This window comes from Setaria viridis, chromosome 3 (assembly GCF_005286985.2).
Source record: "Setaria viridis chromosome 3, Setaria_viridis_v4.0, whole genome shotgun sequence".
Classification (NCBI taxonomy): domain Eukaryota; kingdom Viridiplantae; phylum Streptophyta; class Magnoliopsida; order Poales; family Poaceae; genus Setaria; species Setaria viridis.
Window position 1 is genome coordinate 23,855,726 of NC_048265.2, and position 24,448 is coordinate 23,880,173.

At 46.7% G+C, this 24,448-nt stretch overlaps 1 protein-coding gene across 1 annotated transcript; it reads right to left on the minus strand.

The window, feature by feature from the left end:
* Nucleotides 1–1,619: 1,619 nt before the first annotated feature.
* On the minus strand, nucleotides 1,620–10,052 carry LOC117848664 (pyrophosphate-energized membrane proton pump 3). The gene is made up of 15 exons (XM_034730156.2): nucleotides 9,815–10,052; nucleotides 8,366–8,665; nucleotides 7,304–7,507; nucleotides 7,006–7,157; nucleotides 6,784–6,931; nucleotides 6,571–6,703; nucleotides 6,028–6,200; nucleotides 4,699–4,819; nucleotides 4,302–4,489; nucleotides 3,275–3,712; nucleotides 2,831–2,995; nucleotides 2,595–2,750; nucleotides 2,398–2,509; nucleotides 2,095–2,314; nucleotides 1,620–1,892 (listed from the first exon to the last, which is right to left on the minus strand). Exons 2-15 carry the CDS (start codon nucleotides 8,453–8,455, stop codon nucleotides 1,793–1,795), a joined length of 2,400 nt encoding a protein of 799 aa, XP_034586047.1. The 5' UTR covers nucleotides 8,456–8,665; nucleotides 9,815–10,052; the 3' UTR covers nucleotides 1,620–1,792.
* Between the last annotated feature and the right edge of the window lie 14,396 nt (nucleotides 10,053–24,448).

Consider the following 24,448-nt stretch of genomic DNA (forward strand, 5'->3'; position numbering starts at 1 on the left):
TACACGATCTAGCGGCCTGAACCTGTCTAAATTGCGTGCCTACGTGACTATCGAGTTCCAGATTTCGGCGACACCCACCTACCAAAACTCTGCTTTGGGTACTTCCTTGACGGGTTGCCGGGTTAAAACACCGTACCAGACAAGGAAGAATGCTACTTTCGATTTCTCCATCATCCTGACCTTGCTAAGCATTAGTTAAAGACACGATTAACAGCTAATTAGAAGGTATGCTGGCACCTGTTCGAGCAGGCAGCTGCGTGTGCATCTTCAGTTCTAATAACTAGAAGCATCTGTTTCATCAAAAAAAATAACTAGAAGCATCTGCTCCTGTTAACTGAGCCATTCACGTCGAAATATTGGCCTTGTCTAGGATTTCTGAGAAAGAAAAAGATCTCTTTATTACTAGTATAGTAATGGATAAGCATGAATATTTCCAAGATATTTTGTATGTAGACACTATTTGTAAATATTGGATCTTTCTTCTTTTTTTATTACAGTGACATCATGTACAGGTCACCTGAAGACCGAGCGTAGCTAAGGTGGCTGCTAGCGAGGGTGTTCGTCCAGCCCATCTGGTTCGATCCCTAGGATTGGACCTAGGTGCTTCAACGGTGTTTTTCCCCAATAGCATCTAGGATTAGTTTTGGGTTCGTTAGGGTACACATGCATGCGCGTTTAGTGCTACTGCGCGTTTCCCGCGCACTGGAGATATATGCCTCCTAATATCTTTCATAAGCATCTGCATAGATACGCACGCGTATGTGTGCGTGTGGTGTCCTTATTGAGTTGATTTTACAATTAATATTATTGGTCATAGGACCTTTCTTTGTTTTCTTTTTTGTTACATTTCAAATTCTTAATTTAGTGCGATTCATATGCTTTTAATTAACTCGAATTATTTTGATTGGCTAACACGTCTTTAGGTGTTGCCAGCACCTAGATCATCACTGCATAACTCTTCAATTCATTTTTTCGCTCATATACTGCAAACAAATAACCGTACAAGTTTTGATTTAATTTACTACTCCCTCGTTCCTATTCCTAAATGACTATTCGTTTTGGCTTTTCTATACACATAAGTTTTATGTGCATCTAGACATATACATAACATACATCTAGATGAATATAAAAAAGTATGTACCTAGAAAAGTCAAAACAAATTATAATTTGGGACGGAGAAAGTATTTCACAGTTTACTGCTATCAGGCAAGAGCATTTAAGCAAATATCACAGCCTAAGCTATTGTTAAAACTATGGGCTATTGCACTCAGGTAGGACCCCAAACGTCATGTACACTTCCTTTTAGTGGAAACGTTAGGACCCAAACACGAACTCCTCGCTGTAGGATTCGAGAGACCTGATCATTCGTCAGGGTATCGGCCAGTGGTCGGTGGACAAGGCCTACAGAAAGTGAGATGATGATCAACGAGCTTAATGGCTGCAACGTTGCTTGCCTCAACAATCAGCTTAGGTAGATGTAGATCATGTCCTGATCCTACTATCGACTATCGTTTATCGCTCATTTCTTTTCTCCAGCTACCGCAATGGATGTTGCAATTGGCATGAACGACCAAAATGTTCCAGTAAACAAACACACGACATTCGGGCGACAAGTTCAGTTATCTCCGTCACAAATACATGTATTCTCTGACGTTTGCACCATCCGTACAATATCCGTGAAATGTCGGGAGGGCGGCACTGGTTCTTTCTCTGGGTACAACATTTAGTGATGCTAAATGAGTCCGGTAAATACATCTCAGAGGGTAAGCTTGGTGAGTGAGTGATTGGTTAATCACAAAAATATCGGGGCCATGACCAATGTGATTGTTGCGAGCATCTTGATAAGAACATGGATTGAAGGCCCCGCTGTGTCTTTGAATGGGTCCCCAACCCTGCAACGCAACACACATACTCCTGTAAGTGTTATCAATCTTCCATAATCAGAAAACTGCCAGATTCCATAACCGAAAGTTGCTAGTATGAAAACATCGGTTTTACTATGTGTTGATCAAAAGCGGAGTCTCAGCTCAAGAGCATAGCCCCAAATTATGTGTCAATAGAACAGCATTATGTATAACTGAGAAAGAAACTTACGTATCGCCAGTAACCGCAGCCTTGTGAGACTCACTGCCTTTGCCACCAAGAGCACCAGTCTCAATGTACTTCTTAGCATTATCCCAGGCGCCCCCAGCAGTGTTCAAGAAGAGTGCCATGAGAATACCAGAAACTGTTGCGAACATAAGCATTGAGGCCACAACTTTAGCTCCAAGAAGAGGTTGGCCAGTGTAGTAACCCAAAATCCGGAAGATAACGCCTGCAAACCATGAAAACCAAATTACAAAAGCATTATGGACACGAACAAGAATGCCACAATAACCACAGGTATGGCCTACTCACCAACGGCCATGGGTGATATAATTGCTAAAGCCCCAGGTCTTATCATTTCTCTCAAGGATGCAGATGCCACAATTGCAACACAACGTCCATAATCAGGCTTCTCTTTGTAGTCCTGGATGATATCACATAACAAATTGACATCAGCTTTTCCAAGCATAAGGGAACTGAAGAACTTCATGATCTAATCATGTACTCACCATAATACCAGGCCTCTCAATAAATTGTCTCCTGACCTCATTAACAACTTCCTGTGCAGTTTTGCCAACTGCTGAACAAGCCCATGCACTGAACAGGAATATAAGCATTGAGCCTAATAAACCACCAACAAAAATCTCTGGGACTGCTATGTCAACCTGCAACAATTGTGTAAGGCCATTAAGTATGAGCACCTAAATTCAGTATTCCACGTGGCATACTAATACTAACTGCATACCTCTTTGAATGGCAATTGAGCAAAAGAAGCTACTTCATCCATATACGCACTGAACAGGAGGAAGGAAGCCAGTGCCGCCGATCCAATGGCAAATCCCTTTGTAGTAGCTTTTGTTGTGTTGCCCACAGCATCTAGGACGTCTGTGATTTCCCTCACGCTTTCAGGCTGCACCAATACTCAATCAGAGTTAAGATGATTAAACACAATACAGAATATCAGTGCACACATGCAAACATGAGGCAAATGTAGACCTGCTAATTAGCTTACAGCTATTATAGGAAGAAAAACATTACATAATGTATAATACTTTCAATTGTTCTTTCTTTTATTTGAACTCTGAAATGTTTTAAAATTTTGTAGCGGTAGAAGTATTAAATAATATGATTGTTTGCTATGACCTATAAAAGAGGTTTAAACTACAAAAGAAGCGCATGAATAAAATACCTGTTGGCTCATCTCAACAATACCACCAGCATTGTCAGCTATAGGACCAAACATGTCCATAGTGAGAACATACCCTGCTGTGCTAAGCATTCCCATTGTTGCTACGGCTGTCCCAAAAAGACCACCAGTTGGGTTGCCAGAGTCGTCCACCAAGCCAGAGGTCTGCCCCAGCCAGTATGCTGATATAATGGCTACACTTATCACTAGAACTGGTAGAGCTGTTGATTCCATTCCCAAACTTACTCCAGCAATAATATTAGTTCCATGTCCTGTAGAACTTGAAAGAGCTAAAAGGCGGACTGGCTCGTGTTTATAATCTGTGTAATACTTTGAAATCCAAACAAAAGCATATGCCGTAATGATCCCCACCAAGCCACACAGCGCAAAATTTAGCCATGCTGAAGGTGCTTGTTCCGTATACAGGAGCCAACGAGTAGACTGGAAATTTAACACAGATCAATGATTATAAAGCAACTTCTGGCCAAAAACAAGGTTCAGTTTTACTTGGTATAAAGTGAAGACACATGACACAAACACAGCCTCTGTTCACTGTGAGTTGGAAGACTTACATAAAAGCGTTATCCCGACACAAATAAACTGCAGACTTATAACAAACCTTAACAAGAACTGTTCATGGTTTATAATATGTTTCTGTTATCAGTCCAAATATCTTCGGATTACATCCTATGGCTATGGATTTGATTATAATAACTGCTAGATTGAGGTCATCTTCTCCCCTTTTGGATAATTTCTGGAATCTCTTCTTCCAATAACATTTAACCATAATTGCTGTTTCAGCGACTCATTCAAAGTTCTCCTTATATTATATTCGATCATGATGGGAAGCCTATATGAAAGATATTCAACAATGCTGTAGACCACTTTTGCATATTGCACTTACAAAGTGATTTCTGCACCCAGCCTCGGGAACAAATGGAGTGATGGCATAACAGTGTAATACTACAAATACTGCAAGCAGCAAGACAACATAATAAAACAGCAAACTATTTACCGAAACAAGACTCACCACTCCAAATGTAAGAACAGCAAGCATGATAGTGATAGAATAGCCTTTTTGCATAATTGACATGGGATCTTCGATAGGGGAGATGAGTCCAGAATCACGTGTCCCTCTGATTGAGAGAATTCCAACAGATGAAACCACCAAATCAAATGAATGGACAACAAGAGGAAACAGAATAAAGCCAGAGGGATCTGCAATGACAAACAATGCTGATTATAGACCAGAACAGTGCGATTACAAAGGTGTGGTGTGTACCATTGTACCAAAAATATAAATTCAAATCCAATATTATAACTATATTATTGGGAATTTATCATATTAAAAATATGAACAACCACTTGCGGGTTGTGGCCAGTGTTCTTGTTGACAAGAATATTGGATGGCAATAAAAGAGACTTGCCCTCAATTTTGCAGCGCTGTGCCATTGTTCCTCCAAGTATCATTGCACTGATAATTTCAGCTGCTATGCTCTCAAAAAGATCAGCGCCTCGCGCAGCACAATCTCCAACATTGTCACCAACCTGAGTAGTTTTCTTTCGTTACACAAGCATATATAGTAACAAAGATAAACTATAGGACAACAAGAACCAGACAAGTAGTTATAGTGTTGTAGAGCAAAGCAAATCTAGTATTGAGTATTGCAGCACAGACAACAAATATTCAATCCTTGAGAGTGCATATGACTCAGAATTCTACCAAACCTTAGGGTGCGTTTGGTTCGGAGACGAGGTGGGATGGGACGATCCCGTCCCAATTTTGTAGGATGGGATGGTCCAATCTAGTGTTTGGTTGAAGTGGGATGGAACGGTCCCGTCTAGTGTTTGGTTGAAGGGGTTAAGATGGGTGGTATGGATGATATTTTAACACCGTTAACTACAATATTTTGTGGGTCCCATATGTCATTTAAAGTCCCACATGTCATCCTATATCCATTCTATTTATTTTTTCCCTTTTTCTTTTTCCTCTTATCTTCTCCGAAGGAGCTCCCGGAGCCGCTCACGGGGTTGGACGCCGGAGAAGCTTGCGCCGCCACCCGCCCGAGCAGCTTGCGGGGCTACCCATGCTCCTCGCAGGGCCGCCCGCCGGAGCAGCTCCCGCGGTTGCTCGCTGAAGCAGCCCGCCGACCAGGAGCTCCGCCGCCGGGGCCCTCCGCCCATCGAGACCTCCGCCCGCCAGGAGCTGGCCTCCGCCGCCGGCAGCCCTCCACCCGCCAGGAGCTAGCCTCCGCCGCCGGTAGCTGGTGTCCGCCGCCAGGAGCTGGCCTCCGCCCGTGCCGACAAGCAGAACGGAGAAGATGCACGGACGGCGAGCAGACGACGCGTGACGGGGGCGAAGTGGGATGCCCCCGTCCGCTCGTTTTGGTGGGATGGGGGCATCCCGCATCTGGAGGGTATATTCCCTCGTAGGGATGTCCCCGTCCCACTTGTCTCCATACCAAACGCGGGACGAAGTGGGATCATCCCGTCCCGTCCCACTTCGTCCCTGGAACCAAACGCACCCTTAGGCAACAAGGTACCCTAGCGCATATAGTATAGCACAGTACACAACCATTCATTGAGTTTCAAAACAAAAGAAAGCTGTTGATATCAATTTATCCCTAATAAAGCTTCAGAAGCACATGAATATTGATTTTTACAACTAATGCCTAGGTGTATTTGAACATAATTGAGCTATCTTCAATGAAAAATATGAAAAAGGTGCACTAATGTTTACTAGAGAAGATCAATACCAAGTCAGCAATGACAGCAGGATTGCGAGGATCATCTTCTGGTATTCCCTGCTCAACTTTTCCAACGAGATCAGCTCCAACATCAGCAGCTTTGGTGTATATTCCACCACCCAACTGAGCAAAAAGGGCAACAAAAGAGGCACCAAATCCATATCCCACAAGGAGAAGAGGCACTGCACAAAAAAACATATGAATAAGCAACAGAATAATGTTCTTTTTACATAAGAAAACGATATTGCAACTACATGCACATAACTGGTGGACAAGTTGGATCCTAATCTAGTGCAATTTCTCGACTTTATAGGAAAATTACATGTAACCCAACTAACTCTACAGGAACACGAGGTAAAGTCTACAGTAGAGTCAAATTTAGAGAAGCATAAGTGCAGAACAGTACTTCCCTCTACTTTCAATTACAGAAATAAAATGATCAGTAATCACGATCTATAACCTTGCAACGATGACATATAACAATTGACAAGCAGAACATAGCTCCATCTAACACCACTTACGAATATCAGGTGCATTGTGCAAGAAACTTACAGTCGGTAACCTTCATTGAACCAGGTGAATCTACTCCAAGCCAAACATAAAATGTTGAGTATAGTATTGCCACACCAAATACAGCCATGCAAACAACCACAATGGCTGAGAAACCACCAGCACGGACAGCAATCTGTTTTGAGAAATCTGTCAACATTTCAAACTATATTGCAGGAGAAAACCTGAAAGTACGTCAAGGAACGAAAACAAAACCTGCAATGCTTCCCTCGCAGAGCGCCGAGCGGCACTTGAAACTCGAACGTTTGCACGTACAGAGACCCACATCCCAACGAAGCCAGCTATTCCAGAACATAAAGCTCCAAGGAGAAACGAAGCAACTGTAATATATGCAGATGTTGTCCTGTGTAGTCATGAGGTTCATGAGATCTCAACATATCAGTACAACTAAGGTTTTAGATAATGGCAGAAAATCACCTTCCTATGCCAGATGCCTCCTGCTGCGGGGTGGTAGTGCGAAAGAGATAAATGACAAGGATGACAAAGCCCAGAATACATGCCATTTTAGAAATAGTTCCATATTGTGTCCTAAAAAATCCTTCAGCGCCATCTCTTATGGCATCAGATATCTGAAAAAGATTAGGTACAATCAATCACGCTGCAGCACTTTCCAGACATAGAGAAACAGCATGTGACAAGAAGCGAAGCATTGGATGTGCAGAAAATGAAAGCACTAGCACATTATCAGTGATCTGAACTGAGGCACTTTCTATACCTCAGACATTTCTGGAGGTCCTTCATCCTTAGCAAGAACCCACTTTGTGAGGTAGAGAGAGAAGAATAAACTGAGAGTACATATACAGAACACAAAGACCAAAATTGGCGATGTACTGGCTCCCACATATAGAACACCACTGAAGACCAAAAGAGAGAGAATAATCAGAGCACGGGGATTTATCCTCATCAACAAACGGAAGACCTGTATCACCAAATAGACTGTATAAGAGACAAATGAAAAATATCCAACTGTAGCTCATGACATGTTAAAGAAAAGTGTTAACCAATCAGCAGAAATGTGCACTTCACCAGTTTTTCAATTATCAAAGTTTGCGACCTGGAATCCATAAACCATCCAAGTAGCTTAGAAACATAACATAATGAATCAGTGCACACTGTGATAGGAAAAGACTGGTTCAAGCATGGAAACCTATGTTGCCTAGAGTACTTCAGTTCAACCCATCACAAACCCCCTAAAATAACAATAGAGTGTTAAACTGGCTCTTTTAGCTGAATGACCATTTTTGGGGGTATGATAAAAGAGGTTAACTTTTAGCCTACCCTGCCTTGTTTGAGACTAAAAAGACCTTTTTTATAGGTGGGAATAAAAGGCTTCGTTGTTGTTATTGAGCAAAAAAGGGTAACTCTATTTGGTTACTTTATGGACATATTTCTTAAGTATAAATATAAAGCTAAAACAAAGAAAGATGGAAAAGGAATGATGTAGTATTCATAGTATGCTGAATTGTTTTTTGGTACACTTTCATAGCTGTCGATTGGCATATACGTTAAGAAAATGATGGAATTAAAAATAATAAATCAATACCGTGGATATTTGTTTCCTGCCAAAAAGTAGTGTGAATATTTCAACCAAAACAAGGACAATTCACACTGCCACAATGAAGAACAAATGCCATGCAGTTGCATAACACAAGAAAGAAATGCATGCACAAAGTGAGCGCATCAAACATGAACAGAAGCTAAATTAATACCCTTCAAAGTAGCCAGAAAGCTCGCTTATGTATTTGAAAGGTGGTGAAAGCTTAGCGGTAGGTCATACCAGTGGTACAGATGATTTACTTCGGACTGTAGAAAAAGTTCTTGGTCTTTCCTGATACGACCTTCCATTTTCCATGTCCTCTTCCATCATGATGGAATACGAGTTTGCCCTCCTTGTAACTGGAAAAGGAAACTCCCCACCCTGGGGTAGGTCGCTCCCTGATCCCTGGCGCTGAATTTTGGATAGTCTACGTCAGACACCTCCCAAAAATAGTGAGCCTTACAAGTCAAGCACATCCAGATTTTCTTCAGCCTCAGCCACAAACTTCTCTCCAATTGAAATGTTTTTTTCTGTCAAAATCTACAAGATGAACTTCTTTTTGAATGATAGCAAGCATTACAAGAATGCATATGTATACATGTAATGATATCTAAATAAGCTGGTATGATTTGCTATAAAAATCCTAAGGGCTTGCTTGCTAAGTGAAGGTAATTAGACCCATTACGGGTGTAACACGCTAACTGCAGGGGGGCAAGTGGCAGAAGTATGCACAGGTTCCCAATACTGCACAGCAAGGCTACGCAACCCTAGCCATCAAATGGATTTCATCAGCCTCCAGGCCCATTGTAGAAGCCAAGAATAAACAGGGAGTTGTTCCCATGCGTCCCATGCGATGCCTCTCACCCATCAGAAATTAACTATGATAATGTCCATCTTTAAACTGATTGAACGGGAAAAAAGGAAGAACAATATCCGAACCATCAGAAAACAACCTAACAAAAAGCACTAATTGCTGGATTAGGACTGCAATACCAGGTCACTGAGATCTGTGATTTGTTTTGTCCATCTAGCGTTATGAAGTGTGGCAGTTAAGTTGCGGTTGTGTATGCAGCACGCGTTGCGTTGGCTTGTTTGCATGTGTTGCAGTCTTACACTGGGACTTTTGTGGGAGTACCCAATAGTGTGTTTGTTGTTTCTGTTAAGGCTTGAATCTCCATAGTTAATTGAAATAATGAAATAAAGCCTCTTGACTAAAGATATGGAGCAAAAAAATCTGGTAGGTCCTGAACAAGTTAGCAACATACCAAGCAGCTAATCAAACATTGCAAGCCATGCAGAAGTGCACTTCAGCATTTGTCCTATATGTCTTCTGAACAAGTGACCGTAACATCACTCTCCCACAGCTAATCAAACATTGCAAGCCATGCAGAACTGCACTTTAGCATTTGTCATGTAGTATGTATCTTCTGAACAAGTGATGGCAACATCACTCTCCCACAGCTATTCGCATAACAGATAATGCACAAGAGGGGAAATTATCGAGGAATTGCTCTACCGAACCATAACAGAAGCTAGATCCAACGTACCAACCCATTTTTCAGTTCAATTTTCAAGTAACGTACATCAACGCATCCAGATCTAACGCGCCAATCCATTTCTCATTCCGTTTTTCAGGAAATATATGCATCCGCACATACAGATCTGAGGGAGAGAGGAGTTGGGCCTCACCTTTCACGGCCTGGAGGAGTACGGGTGCGGCAGCGGCTTTGCTGTGGTCGGGCGAGCCTGGAGGGGGGAGTCAGCCTACCCTGGCGGAGGGGCGTCGCCCGAGGGTGGAGGAGAGGCGCGCGGTCGGCGGCTCCCTGCAGCAGTCCCGCGGTGCGGCGTGCTCGGCGGCGCTAGTTTCCAGTCGGCCGACGCGAACCAGGAGGTGTGGACTCGGTGCGGGTGCAGTCGACTAGAAGAAAACCGCGGTGGACGTGAGGAGAGGTGCGGGCGCCGCGGCCCGCGGACCTGCTGTGACGGTGGCGCGGGGGCGGACGGACTACGTGGCGGGCCCAACCTGATCGCGCCATCTGGCCTGTGCACGCTGGACAACCCGCCTGGCCAAAAGTGTTGCGTGAGAGTAGTCTGAAGAAATTTTGATTTTTGTCCGGCCAATAATTACTCAAGGTGGAAGGTGCGAATGTGTAAATTCGTATACGCTAAAATATGATATATGAATATCCGTATCCGCATTTGTTGCTAATATAATACATTAATTTGGATACATTTGAATTCATATTTTCATGACCTGAATTCGTATTCATATTCAAACTAAATATGGATGTGGATGGCAGTCCGATATCATCCGTCCGTAATGCATATGCACCTATTTAAACCATGCAATAAATATATTATTTTAATTTATTTTGAAATTGATATATTTGTTGGTGTAAATTATTTCAAATAATATTGTTGTATGCTTTTATTTGGTAATTAATATTTAATTACTATAAAATCCAATTTGTATTTGAGTAAAAAAACACGGTAACAATTGATATCCGAATTTGTGTTTGATCCGATTCCATCCATATTCCCACAAGGAGTTTCATTTCACAGTTTCCAACAATACCATATCATTTAAAGAGATTTCAGTTGACGAATGAAACAAGACTTTCAATGCACATTTTTATTTCATGATTTCATAGATTAACCATATTATTTAATTGAGATGTGAAGGATTTGATGTAATCGGAGAAAATAAAATTTCTCCGACCCCTAATGCTCATTTCAACATGTTCTGTATCCTTGAAAACAGTGTATGCCTTATTTTTTCCTGATAAAACTTCTTCCCCCTCTCTACATGAATATCTTAACATGTCATCAAAATTCTTGGCATGTTACATCACTTAATGAGAATGAGATTCCTATAAAACTTCCACTGAAAATAGTCTAAATGACAATGCTTAGAGCAACTCTAAGTAAAGGACCCCAACTATGGGTGGAGCTGCTCCACTCCAGAACTCTAAGTGGAGCCAGCTCTAGGTGGAGTTGGAGCTGTCTGATGGAGGTGTTTGGCTGGGAGAATGTCCCCAACTACAGAAAAAAGGAGTTTGAAGGTGAATTGTCATTTTTGCCCCCAAACTCATGGTCCCATGTGTCATCCTCTTGTTCCCTTCTTCTTCCTAGTCCCTGTCCTCCCTCGCCACCCTCTCAACCACGCGACGTGTCCACCATGGTTTGATTCAGAGAATATATTGATGCGTACAACTGAATGTATTGATTCAGAGAATGTTGTCATTCAGAGAATGTATTGATGCATCCAACTGAACGTGTCGCACGATGTTCTACCTATTAATCATTTCCAATCTCGTCTACAGATTGATACACACCCAAAAAAGAATGGCAAATGGACCGTAGAATTGGATAGGAAAAATCTGATGTGCAAAGCAAAACACCGGCGGCCGGAAAAATCTAATGTGCAAAGCAAAACACCGGCAAGTGGTGTTGTAGTTGACGACGAAGATCTTGGCCGCGGGGCATCCCCGCGCGCACATACGCCCCGTGCAGCGCGTGGAACTGCGCTCCGGTCGGCATATCTACTGTTGACGGGCGGCAGGCAGGAGGGCCGGATCTCCTGTTGACGGGCGGCCGGGAGGGGCTCCGGCGGCGGGCGCCACCCTCTGCCGCGCAGAGGCGTCCGGCGCTGTGCTCGTGCTGGAGGGGCACGCCGTCGATGAGGGAGGGGCCCACGCGACGGAGCGGCACGGCAGCGCCCCCGACGACTGTGCACGTGGTGGTGGGCTCCCCGTCGAAGGAGACCGCGGGCGACGGCCCCCAAGTTGCGACGCGGCGGCGGACCCTGCGAGGGACAGGAGGCAGGACGTGAGCGGTGAGGGTGGGGCTGTCGGTGTGGGAGGCTCGGGAGAAAGAAATAGAATCGAACCATTTTCTTCTGTAACCAGTGGCATTGGTGGGTAATTATCCACCAACTCTACGAGGAGGTTCAAAAGAGGTGGTTTTGGAGCAGCAAAAGAGGTACTCCAAAACTCCATCCCCATTTGCACTACAACTCAATGGAGTTGGTAGCTCCATGGAGTTTTGGAGTTGGGGTGTTTGGCTGAATTTTTGCTGGAGTTGCTGGAGTTGAGGAGTGGAGCCATGCCAAACACCCCCTAAGGCCCTGTTTGGCATGGCTCCAACTCTGGGTGGAGCTACTCCACTCCAGAACTCCACATGGAGCCAGCTCCGCTCCAAAACTCCAGAACTAAAATGGGATGTTTGGCTAGATATGTGCTCTCAGCTCCAAAAAAAGATCGATTTCAGTGTAGATTGCCATTGTTGCCCCCCAATTAAGGCCCCACTTGTCATTCTCTCTATCCCATCTTCTTCTTCCCCTTTTTCCAGTCGGGTCAAGACGAGCGGCGGGGCTGGGCGACGGGCAGGTGGGGTGGGCGGCGACGGGGGGCGACGAGCGGCGGGCGGCGACGGGCGACGGGCCGCGACTGGCCTTGACGACGGCGCTAGGACGGGGGAACAAGTAGAATAGAACGAAGCGTTTTTTTTTCCATAACCAGTGGCATCGGTGGGTAATTATCCACCAACTCCACGAGGAGGTTCAAAAGAGAGGTTTCTGTAGCAGCAAAAGAGGTGCTCCAAAACTCCACCTCCATTTGCACTACAACTCCATGGAGTTGGCACCATGGAGTTTTGGAGTTGGGGTGTTTGGCTGAATTTTTTGATGGAGTTGCTGGAGTTTAGGAGTGGAGCCGTGCCAAACAGGACCTAAGTAAGGGGAGCTCTACTGCAAATTTGAGAGCTAGGATAAAAAATACGGCAAGGTCCTACTACTACGACAAAGTATTTAACTAGTATTCCACTCGTTAAGTTACAGGACGCGTTAGCTTGGGAAAAGTCTTATTTTTATTCTCAAACTATAGCGGAAATCTGATTTTCAACACACAATTACAAAACCAGACAGGGAGGACCATCCAGCTGTTAAAATTGGACAAATTTAGCCCTTTGGGTGGTTTGGATGGTGGCTTTGCATTTTCTACAAAAGTTTTGATTTAGTTAAAAAATTCAGAACTAATTCATCTCAAATTCAAAAAATATGAAGTTGGTACCAAAAGTTTTCTAAAAATGTAGACTATTTGTTGGTACTCTATTTGGAGTTGTTTACATCATATTTGCTATTATTCCTAGTATTTTATTGCTCTTAATAAAACACAAGGAACATGAACAACTAAGATTCAAGTAATGCCAAATAAAATACCAACAGATAGGTTACATATTCAGAATGTTTTTGGCACCAATTCGATATTTTTCTGATTTGAAATGAATTAGTTATGAATTTTTTAATTAAATGTAATTTTTTAAATTTTTAGAAAATTCAAAACCACTCTTAAAACCACCCAAAGGACCAAATTTGCCCGGTTTTGACCGTTGGATGGCCCTCCTTGTCCCGTTTTGTTGTTGTGAGTTGAAAATCGAACTTTTGCTATAGTTGAAGGGTGAAAAATTGGACTTTTCCCTTTTAGCTTTATATCAAACCCATCGAACTTTGACTAAATTTATAGAAAAATATATTAACATCTACAATAGTAAATAAATGTGCTATTGACATATATTACATGGTCTATATAATGAACTAGTTTTATGTTATAGAGTTTGTGCATTTTTCTATAAACTTGACCAAACATAGACAAGTTTGATTTAGGACAAACCTTGAAGGAATTATAATTTGAAATGGAGAGAGTAGTTACTCTATTGATGCATAATTATATTTAACTAGAACCGATGGTATCAGATTTGTAAAAATATTTATGATTATAATTTTGTATTTAGTTCGGATACACTACATTGGTTAAAATACTGCATGTGGGTGAATTGGACCATATCTAAAGACAAGTTATTAGTTACAATAGAAATTTATTATCAAAGCTAAGGCTCACAGAAGAATCTAAAGAGCTTCCTCTCTTCGGTCCAAATCATAGTTTCATTTTTATTTTTTTAATCAAACTTATTTAACTTTATTCAAATTTATAGAAAAGGCACGAATGTTTATAACATGTAAATATTTTGCTTCTAGTTTATATGTTAATAGATTTTTTTAGTACTACGTATGTTAGTTTTTTTCAATTATAGTTAAAATAATTTAGTTTAGGTATGTTTGGATCCACCAATTAAAATTTAGCTACTCTGAGAATTTATTTGGACTCCTACCTACCAAGTTAGCACCCACCAGCTGTTTACCTGGGTGCTAACTTTAGCCGGTGGAATTCCAACAAATCTTACAATAAAAATAAAACGAACAAATTACAGTCATGAAAATGAAACCAGACAAGATCACCTGTTACTGAAAAGCCTCCCGCTGGTGTTTTCCACCCGACGCGTCGCGGCAGCTGCGAGTGGCCACTTCTTGTTGTGGTGCGGTACAGATCGGGGCATATTGACCCGACGGTTCTCATCCACGATGATCACCACGGCCCGTGCGTGGGCGCCGTGATCCCAGGAGCTAGCTTGGCGTGGTGAGGGCTTGTTTGGTTGTTGCCAGGTGAAAAATGTTGCCCAAGAGCTGCCTATAAAAAGATAAAATCTGGCTGATGTGATGCGTTTGGTTGGAGGACTGTGCGTGGACATACTAATGACACAAGATGCTCATGATAAATATGCTTTTTAAGAATAATCAAATATATATCAATAGTGTGTGCTATTGTTTTGCTAGTAAAATATTTTTCTAATAAATACAATCTTAACATGTTTTGATAATATATTTAATCGAAGCAAGGATCGAATGAATGGAAACGGTCACAAAGTATTTGGAAACAAAATATCATTGATTAAGCTACATGATATTGTGCCCTCGTCGTACCAAAAACCAGACAAAAAGCAACGAGAAAATGAGTTGGTAAAAGTAATATGCAAGGCTACATGATCTGATTAATTAATCAACTAATCATGGTAGTTAGGCGAGGCAACAATCGTGCGTGGGAGGTATGCCACGAGCTAGAGTAGAAGCACCGAGCGCCGTCGCACCGAGGCGAGCACGGGCACCAGCGAGCACATGGGAGCATCCGAGCAGGGCAGGGCAGCAGAGTGAAGCCCGGGATGGCAGAGGTCTAGGTCTAGGACTTGGGTGGCAGGCAGAAAGGCACGCGCAAGGCGACGCGCGCTTCAGCTGGCGTGGTGCCAAATCGTCCCCGGGTTTCATGCCAGGATCCGGTGCCGGTCCTTCTGCTTGCAATCCGGCCGCAACGCCTCTGTCGGCTGTCGCCTGTAGCTCGTGGGGTTGTGAATTCAATGGCGTGCTGAAGCGCTAGTAGTGGAGTGGCTTTGCCGAGTACTACTACTAGCACTACGCTGCAAACTCCTGAATGCGTGATTGATTTGCCTGGTCGTCGCGCTTATCGAAATGACCTCCATCCAGGGTTGTTTGGTTCGCACCTGTCGAAGTTTAACACCCGTCATATCGGATGTTTGGATGCTAATTAGAAGTATTAAATATAGACTAATTACAAAACTAATTGCATAGTTGGAGTGTAATTCGCGAGACGAATCTATTAAGCCTAATTAGTTCATGATTTGACAATGTGGTGCTACAGTAACCATTTGCTAATGGTGGATTAATTAGGCTTAATAGATTCGTCTCGCGAATTAGCACTGGGTTCTGCAATTAATTTTATAATTGCTCATGCTTAGTTCTCCTAATTAGCATCCGAACATATGATGTGACACTGTTAAAGTTTAGCACCTCGTATCCAAACACCCGCTCTGAAATTACTAAGCCAATCTTAGAACAGATATGCACTGGCGTCTCGCGACAATGCTAAGGGGGTGTTTGGGAGGAGGGGGTTAAATTTTAACTTTAGCCCCTGTCATATCGAATGTTTGGACACTAATTAGGAGTATTAAATCTAGACTAATTACAAAACTAATTACACAACCCCTAGGCTAAATCGCGAGACGAATCTATTAAGCCTAATTAGTCCATGATTTGACAATGTGGTGCTACAATAACCATTCACTAATGATGGATTAATTAGACTTAATAGATTCATCTCACGATTTAGCCTAGGGGTTCTGCAATTAGTTTTGTAATTAGTTTATATTTAGTCCTCCTAATTAGTATCCGAATATCCGATATGATAGGACTAAAGTTTAAGCTCCTCCTCCTAAACACCCCTAAGTCAGAACAGGTGGGCCGATTCCCGACTGGTCTATGAACATTGATTCGGTCCTCTCCACTACGACGGGTCCTATATCATAGCGATCATCATCCCTTGCTTCTTCGGTGCGTGCCACCAACAGGCCAACACCAACCCATACCCAACACTAACACCGCAGCAGCAGCAGCAACGGAGTACCAACAAAGCTTACACGCACTAACCTCTTATTATTAGGATGCTTTTTGAAAATTTATGAGTATACTTATTACATGGATTTTCACATTTCCACGGAAGTGGTACTTTGCAATGAATATTTCCCCCATACGATAGTGTTGTAGAGAAAAGATTTCCAATGCTTAGGTGGTGTTTGGATCCAAAGTTCATAGGCTAAAATTTAGTTCCTAAAATTTAGCCCCTAAAATTTAGTTCTGTTGGGGTGTTTGGATCCATGGACTAAAATGAACTAAAGTCCATAAATACTGTTGAACAAAGACAATTTTATCCTCCTTCCCTACCCCTCCTCTCCACCAGCTCACAGGCATTGCCCCGCGCTGCCTCCGCCGCGTCCACTGCATGGTCCTTTCCACCACCTCCTCGTCCTCTCCCTCCTCCTCGCCTCCGCTGCGCGGTCCCAGGAGGAGGCCGCCTCCAGCCCCGTCGCATCCAAGCCCCCTGCATTCGCCGCCGCCTCCCCTCTTCTCCCCCGAGACTCCATCGCCGACGACACCGCCGAACCCACGCGCTCTCCAATCTTCCAGCCGCCTGCCGCCTCCGCCCACGCACCGTCCTCCTCCCTTCCGCCCACGCACCCGCATCCAGCTGCTCCAGCGCCCGGGCCCGCGGAGGCGGGGGCCAGCGGAGGCGGCGGGAGGTAGGGCGGAGGCGACGGGTGTCCCCTTCTTCCCGTTCTTCGGCGGCGCTCGCGTGGCGGCACGGCCCGCTGCGGTCCTCCATCCCCGAGGAAGGCTACAGCGAGGGGGAGGGCGGCAACCGGGGGCAGCATAGGATGGCGGACGAGGCGGAGGATGGCCTGGGCTCGGATCTGGCGCGCGTGATGCCGTTGAAGAACGTGGCGATGGCGGAGCCCCGTGGCCGTGCACGCCGTCACGGCCTCCAGCGACGCCTACGCGGGGTCTTGGAAGAAGCCGCCGCCGATTCGATCCGTGAGGCCGCGGGGGGCGGGCTGAGGATGTGGGGCCGGTCGGAGGCGGCGGTGTAACATCCGCAAAAATTACCAACTAAAATCAGCCGTTAAAAACCGTCTTTAAAATCTTTTTACCACTGAGCTCCCGGAAATCGGAAATCTTCCCGGCGATTTCGCCATCCCAGTACCCATGCCGACCCCTACCTTTTATCTGTGCCCGTAAATCTCGCCGCGCGCGTGCTCCGACCGCGTGCCGCAATCGCCGCCGGTCTCTCCCTTTTTCTTTCTCTTTTCCCTCCCCCTTTTTTCCTTTTCTTTTTCCTTCCTTCTTCTTTTCTCTTCCTTCTTCCTTCCTTCTCCTTCCTTCTTCTCTTTCCTTTCTCTTTATTCTTCCTGGTTACTGGCGCCACTCCTCCCGGCCGGCGTCACCTCCACCACCAGACCGGCCCCTCCCCGGCGCCATTAATTTCCGCCGGCACCCGCACCCCCCAGGCGCCACGCCGCCCGGCCGCCTTGGGCCCCGCCGGCCACTCCGCCGGTCACCTCCGCCCGGACCGGCCCCGCCGGCCACTCCGCCCCGGCGCCTGGCGCCCGACCCCGCGCTCGCCCGGACCCAGCTGCGCCCGCGCCCGGCGCGTCGCGCCGGTCTGCCCGGCCCCAGCCGGCGCGCCGCGCGTCGCCACCGCCGGCGCCGCTGCCGGTCCCGGCCGACCCGCGGGCGTGCCCGCCACGCCGCGTCCTGGCCCCGCACGCCACCGCCGGCACCCTCCCCACCGCTTATAAAAGCCGCCCGGCCCTCCCCACTCTCCATCCGCCAACACCACCACTCCCCGCTTCCCCTGCCTCCGCCACCCGAGCCGCCGCCGACGCCGCCGAGACCCACCACCGGCCGCACCCCCTTCCCTACCCAAATCCCCAAGGTGAGTAGCAAAATGGGGCCTCCACGAACCCCTCCACCTTCTCCCGCCGCCTCCCCTCGCCGCTGGCGACCCTAAGCCGCCGCCCCTAGGCCCGGCCGTGCCCCTCCCTCTCTCTCCCCCTGTGTACTGTGCGCACTAAAGGAAGAAGAAAGCCAAATTCCAATCTAACCCCCTGAAATCCACTATTCGCGAAATAGTCCTCCCACCACTCTCATAGCATTTTCACAGATAAGCCCCTCCACCCCCGAAAGTATTTGCAAATAGGTCCCTGGTTTATTATAAATTAGTCCTAAACCTCCGTTTAAGCCCCTAATTCATGTTTAACCCGTCATTCCATGCGCCAAACTTCCTCCAATTAAGCCCAAATTTCACCACGTCATCCTCTGGAATACTTTCGCCGATCCATATCCAAATTTCCCGAAAATAATCCTTCTACCTATTTTCCGTTCACGTTTTCCGTTCGGAGCTCACGGTTAAAAACCGATCTTTGTTTTATTTATTTGTGTGTCTGTTTGTGTGTGTCGTAGATCGCGGTTTGCCCGAGGAGGAGCCCGAGGAGGAGTTTGACCGCGAGCCCGAGCCCGAGGACCAGTACCGCGAGCCGGAACTCCCGGAAGGCTTTGAAGACGGTAAGTCCAATCTCACCCTTTGATGCATACTTAATACCTAGTTTTTCAAACACAACCTACTGGCCCATTTTACAAAATGCATATTATTTCATCGCCAGACATGGTTGGATAGCCACCCCTTGATTGTTATGAACATTCCTTGTTATCCTATGGTTGTCTCTACATACGACTTGCTCTGTCTAGATGATAACCACTGCTAGAACGCTTAGGAATTTGTTACCCAACTGCAATCATTATTACCATGGTGTTTTCGGAAAATAAACGGGTGTGTGTGTACAAGTGAGAGAAATGGCTTTTCGGGTTCAGGGGAAAAGGATGTGTAGACAGGATGGATGGGTATTCCTTGTGTGGGATGCCAGGTTGTTGTGCTCGTACCTTGGTGGTTGAGCAAGGTTGGGAGATATCCATCTTGTCATAATTAAGGACCGAGTTGATGTGTCATCTTGCCTAATTCCACCATCGTGCAACCACTCGACCGTTGTATGGGCAACGGCTTAGCATAAATCCCACTAGCTGAATTGTTAGTCCTCAGGGGTGCTGGTGAGCAACGGGAGCCCATGAAAAAGGAGTAAGATCTGGGTGACTTAGGTCCCGGTTACGGTCTCATGAATGAGCCGTGAACCCCTTGGGTGCTTCCGTGAGGGCTAGTCAGTCTTAGCTAAGGTGGGTAATGGCTTTGTTAGGATCCGCGCCGACACTACGGTGATCGTACTGCGGTACCCTACTTGTGGGAAAAGTGTACAACCTCTGCAGAGTTAAAACCTATCCGGGTAGCCGTGTCCACGGCATTGGATGAGTTAGCTTGGTCACATAACTAGTTCTTGGGCAAGAATGTCACGCGTGCGTGGGTGTGTGAGCGTGGGATTTTGGAAGATTCCGGCAGTTGTGCCGTGCGCTATGGCGGACGGGGGGTCCGATAGCGATAAAGACTTGGATCCTTTGTGTAGGATCAACCCCACTCAATGTTCGGGCACTAGAGGAAAGCTTTACAAAAACCCTTTCGAAAACAAACCCTTGCATATGTTGAAAATTTAGCTTTACTGCAAATAAACTCTAGCCTATCCTTGTCGTAACCTGTGCATAAACTTGCTTGTATCCCCCTCTGTGGATGGGGTTGGACTTGTTGAGTACGTTTGTACTCACCCTTGCTTCGTTGCTACAGAGGAAGACCCGGACTTCGTCGCCGAAGACCTTGAGTAGAGGTTGTGTCCGCACCCAACGCTGCCTGTGGCATTGGCCTACCCAAGATGCTGCTGCTGCCGTGTAGTCCCGAGTGCTGTCTTTTGGCAGTCGCTTGGTTAGCCGCCGTTATTTATTTACTGTTTATCGCTGCGTGGCTTTCACGCCCGCTCCCTCGGGAGTTGTACGGTAACTGAATTATCTGTCGAATAAATGTGCTATCAGCCTCCTGGGACTGATATTTGTATCACATTTAAACTCTACTTATCAAAGCCGTCGTTGGCTGTAGGACGCGACCTTAGGACTGGATTAGCCCTTTTTGACCAAAACAAAAGAATTACAAAATTTCTGCCTACCTCTGCTCCATTGTAAAACTAATTTGTGCCCCGGATCTTTTCCAGATGCCCGAGGAAGGATGGGTCAACAGCCACTGCCTGGAGGAGCCTGGTTTTCCCAGATTGCTGTTCGCCTGCATGGACTGCCTCGGGATTTATGATCGTCCGGAGTACACCAGCAGGGAGTACGAGGACCGCGGGACCCCTCGGTGTGAGATGATTATCTACATCGGGCGGAGTAGCCGCTACCCGGACATCCAGCCATGGAATGTGACTGCCACCGGCTTCCGGCATAAGGATACTTATCAAGTGGCAGCCCGGAAGGCCCTCCGTTTCCTGTGCCAGATCTATGAGGGGCACATTGGCCGCACTCCGATGAGGTTCTACCCGCCTGTCAAGAAGAACCGCCCGGTTTGGCTGGCCCAGGTAAGAACCTTGGAGGGACGTGGACAGCGCGAGGATGACCCCACCGTGCTGCACATGGCTGCCTACCTTCTCACCTTGGACGAGCTCTACGACGAGCAGGCTGCTAAGTTGAAGCAGCAGACTCGTAGGGCCGAAGACGCAGAGGTTATGGTGAGGAGGCTTCAGGTGAAGTTAGCCGCTGCCGAAGCTCGAGCCGCAGCCGCCCAAAGCAACGAGGCCATTGCCGTTGAGGCTCTCAAGGAAGCTGAGGATCGACACTCCAAGGAACTGAAGGATGCCCACCTCACCATCCGTGCCAGAAGAAGGATGGTGGCCATCGAGGACGAAGAGGCCCCGATCCTTTAAGGAATCCCCATTGCCCCAGGGCCCAGTAAGCGGAAGAGCCCGGATGCCACCCCGGCACCACCGCCTTCGGAAAGGAACTCCGAGGTGTTGGATGGAGTAGTGCCCGAGACCCCTCCAGCAGGTGGGACTCTGAAGGATGAGGTGCTGGCCCTTCTCCTTCCATTAGAAGACCACTCAGTCCAGGGAGAAGACTCGCCCCGTGAGTAGTATGCCCAGCCAGAGTTGCCCAAGGAATGCAGCCTCCATGGTCCGCAGTTTAGAATTGTACCCCTCCAGTTGTGTTGCTGTAACCGGTCGTGTAGTACGTGTTTTGGCCTTACCCCAGCAGTGTTGTACCCCTCCCCCCCGTGGCAAAATAAATAAAGTCGCTTGTGTTTGTTGCTTGTTAGTCTGTGTGTTTGTCGACAGGAGGTGGATTCTATCTCTTCGAAAATACGAATTAACCACTTTAAAGATCACTAAAATCCAAATCGCACTCTCATAAAGTCTCACTCAATCTGCAGATGCCGCCCAAGCGTGCCACCAGGACTTCCCCAAGTCAGGCCCATGCCACCCCCAGTGCAGAGAGGCAGCCAGAAAGGCAAGAACCGCCTCCGGCAGCGCTTCCTGAGGAGCAGGAAGTGAGCCAGCCAGAAGGAAGGGGAGAAAGCTAAGTGGGAACACAGCAGCCACCGCCCCCACCGGTTATTGATCTAGTTCAAGTGATGAACAACCAGACCCTTCTGCTGGAAGCTCTAGCCAACGCCGTTACTCGCCAGAAGCCCCGCGGGCAGAACATGAATGAGAGGTTGACGGACTTCCTCCGGACCAAGCCACCCACTTTTGGCGGGTCTGTCAACCCTCTGGACGCGGATGACTGGCTGCGCATCATCCAGAGGAAGCTGGAGCCATTTGGTTGTGAGGGCAGGGACAAAGTTCTCTTGGCTGCCCACCAGCTCACTGGGACTGCCCTAGCTTGGTGGGAGAACTACTGCTCGGCCGCCCAGGATGCCTCCACTATCACCTGGGATGAGTTCGTGACGGAATTCCGTCGCTACCATATCCCCGCAGCCACCATGAAGCGCAAGGCGGATGAGTTCCGTGAACTCCGTCAAGGCAACCGATCTGTGGAGGAGTATACCTTTCAGTTCATGGAGCTGGCCCGTTATGCTCCAGAGGAGGTGGACAAGGATGAGAAGAAGCAGGACATGTTCAAGAAAGGCTTGAACGCGGAGTTGAGGACCCTACTCACTCCCCAGATCTACCCCGACTTCAACACCTTGATGAACATGGCCATCTTGACTGAGAGGGCCAAGGCAGAAGAGCGGAGGGACAACAAGCGTCGGTTCCTGGAGAGCAAGGCACACCAGCAGGACCGATTCCAGAAGCCAGGGAGCTTCGGTCACCCCTTGCCCAGATCCCAAGCTCCCATGCATTATCGGACCCAGTCCCAAGCATCTGGCTCGCATCAGACCGCTGCCCCATTCAGGAACCAGAACCCTATCAAGGCCCCACAGAGCAGCGCCAGCCAAGTCACTGGCAATGGTAGGGCATGCTTTAACTGCAGGGAGCCGGGGCATTTCATCGCCAACTGCCCCTATGCCAACAAGCCAGCAGCATCAGCCTTGTCCAACTCAGTAGCTAGGCCCAGGGCCGCATTGTCAGGAGCCAACCGTGTGCCAGTCCGCAGCAGCGGCAACCCCAACAACAACAACAGCCAGCAGATGAGGCCGCCCCAGCAATCATTCGGACGAGCCCGCGTCAACCACATCGGCGCGCAGGAGGCTCGCGAAGCTCAGGGCGTGGTACTCGGTGAGTTTCTAGTCAACTCAGTCTTGGCAACAGTACTTTTTGATTCTGGAGCATCACATTCCTTCATATCCTCAAGTTTTGTGGAAGAACACCATATACCTACAGTACTACTAAAGTTACCCCTATTAACCCGGACCCCTGGAGCCGACATTCAGTGTCGACTAGGTTGTTCTCGGGTAAGGATCAATTTAAGTGGGGTAAAATTTCTAGCGGATCTGGTAGTACTTAAGTCTAAGGGGATAGATGTGATTCTTGGAATGGACTGGTTGAGCCTGCATGACGGTCATGTAGGTTGTGCTGATAAGGTAGTGCACCTGACCAATCAGGATGGTGTGCAAGTGACCTGCCACACCCGAGGAAGTGGTCCAGATCCCATGGTGTTCAGCTTGGAGACCAAGACCTTAGAAGAGGTCCCGGTAGTGAGTGAATACCCGGACGCCTTTCCTGAGGAACTACCTGGAATGCCCCCTGACAGAGACATAGAGTTCGTAATTGACCTCGTCCCCGGAACCTCCCCTATAGCCAAGAGACCCTATAGAATGGCAGCCTCAGAGTTAGCCGAACTGAAGAAACAGTTGGGAGAATTGCAGCAGAGTGGCTTCATCAGGCCTAGCTCATCCCCGTGGGGAGCCCCTGTACTTTTTGTCAAGAAGAAAGATGGGAGTATGAGGATGTGCGTAGATTATCGCGCACTAAATGAAGTCACCATTAAGAACAAATACCCCCTTCCCAGAATAGATGACCTATTCGACCAGCTGAAAGGAGCCAAGTATTTCTCCAAGATAGAACTGAGATCAGGGTACCATCAGCTCAAGATCAAGGAGAGCGACAGCCCGAAGACAGCCTTTGTCACCCATTATGGTCAATTTGAGTTTACAGTGATGTCCTTTGGATTGACCAATGCACCTGCTTATTTCATGAACCTCATGAACAAGGTGTTTATGGACGAGTTAGATAAGTTTGTCGTAGTCTTTATTGACGACATACTTATTTACTCCAAGAGTGTTCAGGAGCATGAACAACACTTACGGGTGGTATTGGAAAAATTGAGAGCCCACCGACTCTATGCTAAATTCAGCAAGTGCGAATTTTGGATGGAGAAAGTGGCATTCCTTGGTCATATCTTGACCGCGGAAGGAGTAGCAGTTGATCCTGAAAAGGTTGAAGCCGTTTCTAACTGGCAGCAACCCACCAATGTTAGTGAAATCAGGAGTTTCCTGGGTTTAGCTGGGTATTATCGGAGGTTTATTGAGGGATTCTCCAAGATAGCCCGGCCCATGACGGAGTTGCTCAGGAAGGACAAGAAGTTCACCTGGACCGAGTCATGTGAACGGAGTTTCCAAGAGGTGAAGAAGAGATTGACGATAGCCCCAGTATTAACCTTACCAGATATCCAGCGAGACTTCGTCATCTACTGTGATGCATCCCGACAGGGGTTAGGAT

What these genes read in the sequence shown, in the direction of transcription:
- LOC117848664 (XM_034730156.2), bottom strand. Translation starts at nt 8,455, where the DNA reads ATGATGGAAGAGGACATGGAAAATGGAAGGTCGTATCAGGAAAGACCA. An exon ending in GACCTCCAGAAATGTCTGAG is followed by an intron (nt 7,158 to 7,303) that starts GTATAGAAAGTG and finishes AATCTTTTTCAG; the next exon opens with ATATCTGATGCCATAAGAGA. An exon ending in ACAGCGCTGCAAAATTGAGG is followed by an intron (nt 4,490 to 4,698) that starts GCAAGTCTCTTT and finishes TTGTCATTGCAG; the next exon opens with ATCCCTCTGGCTTTATTCTG.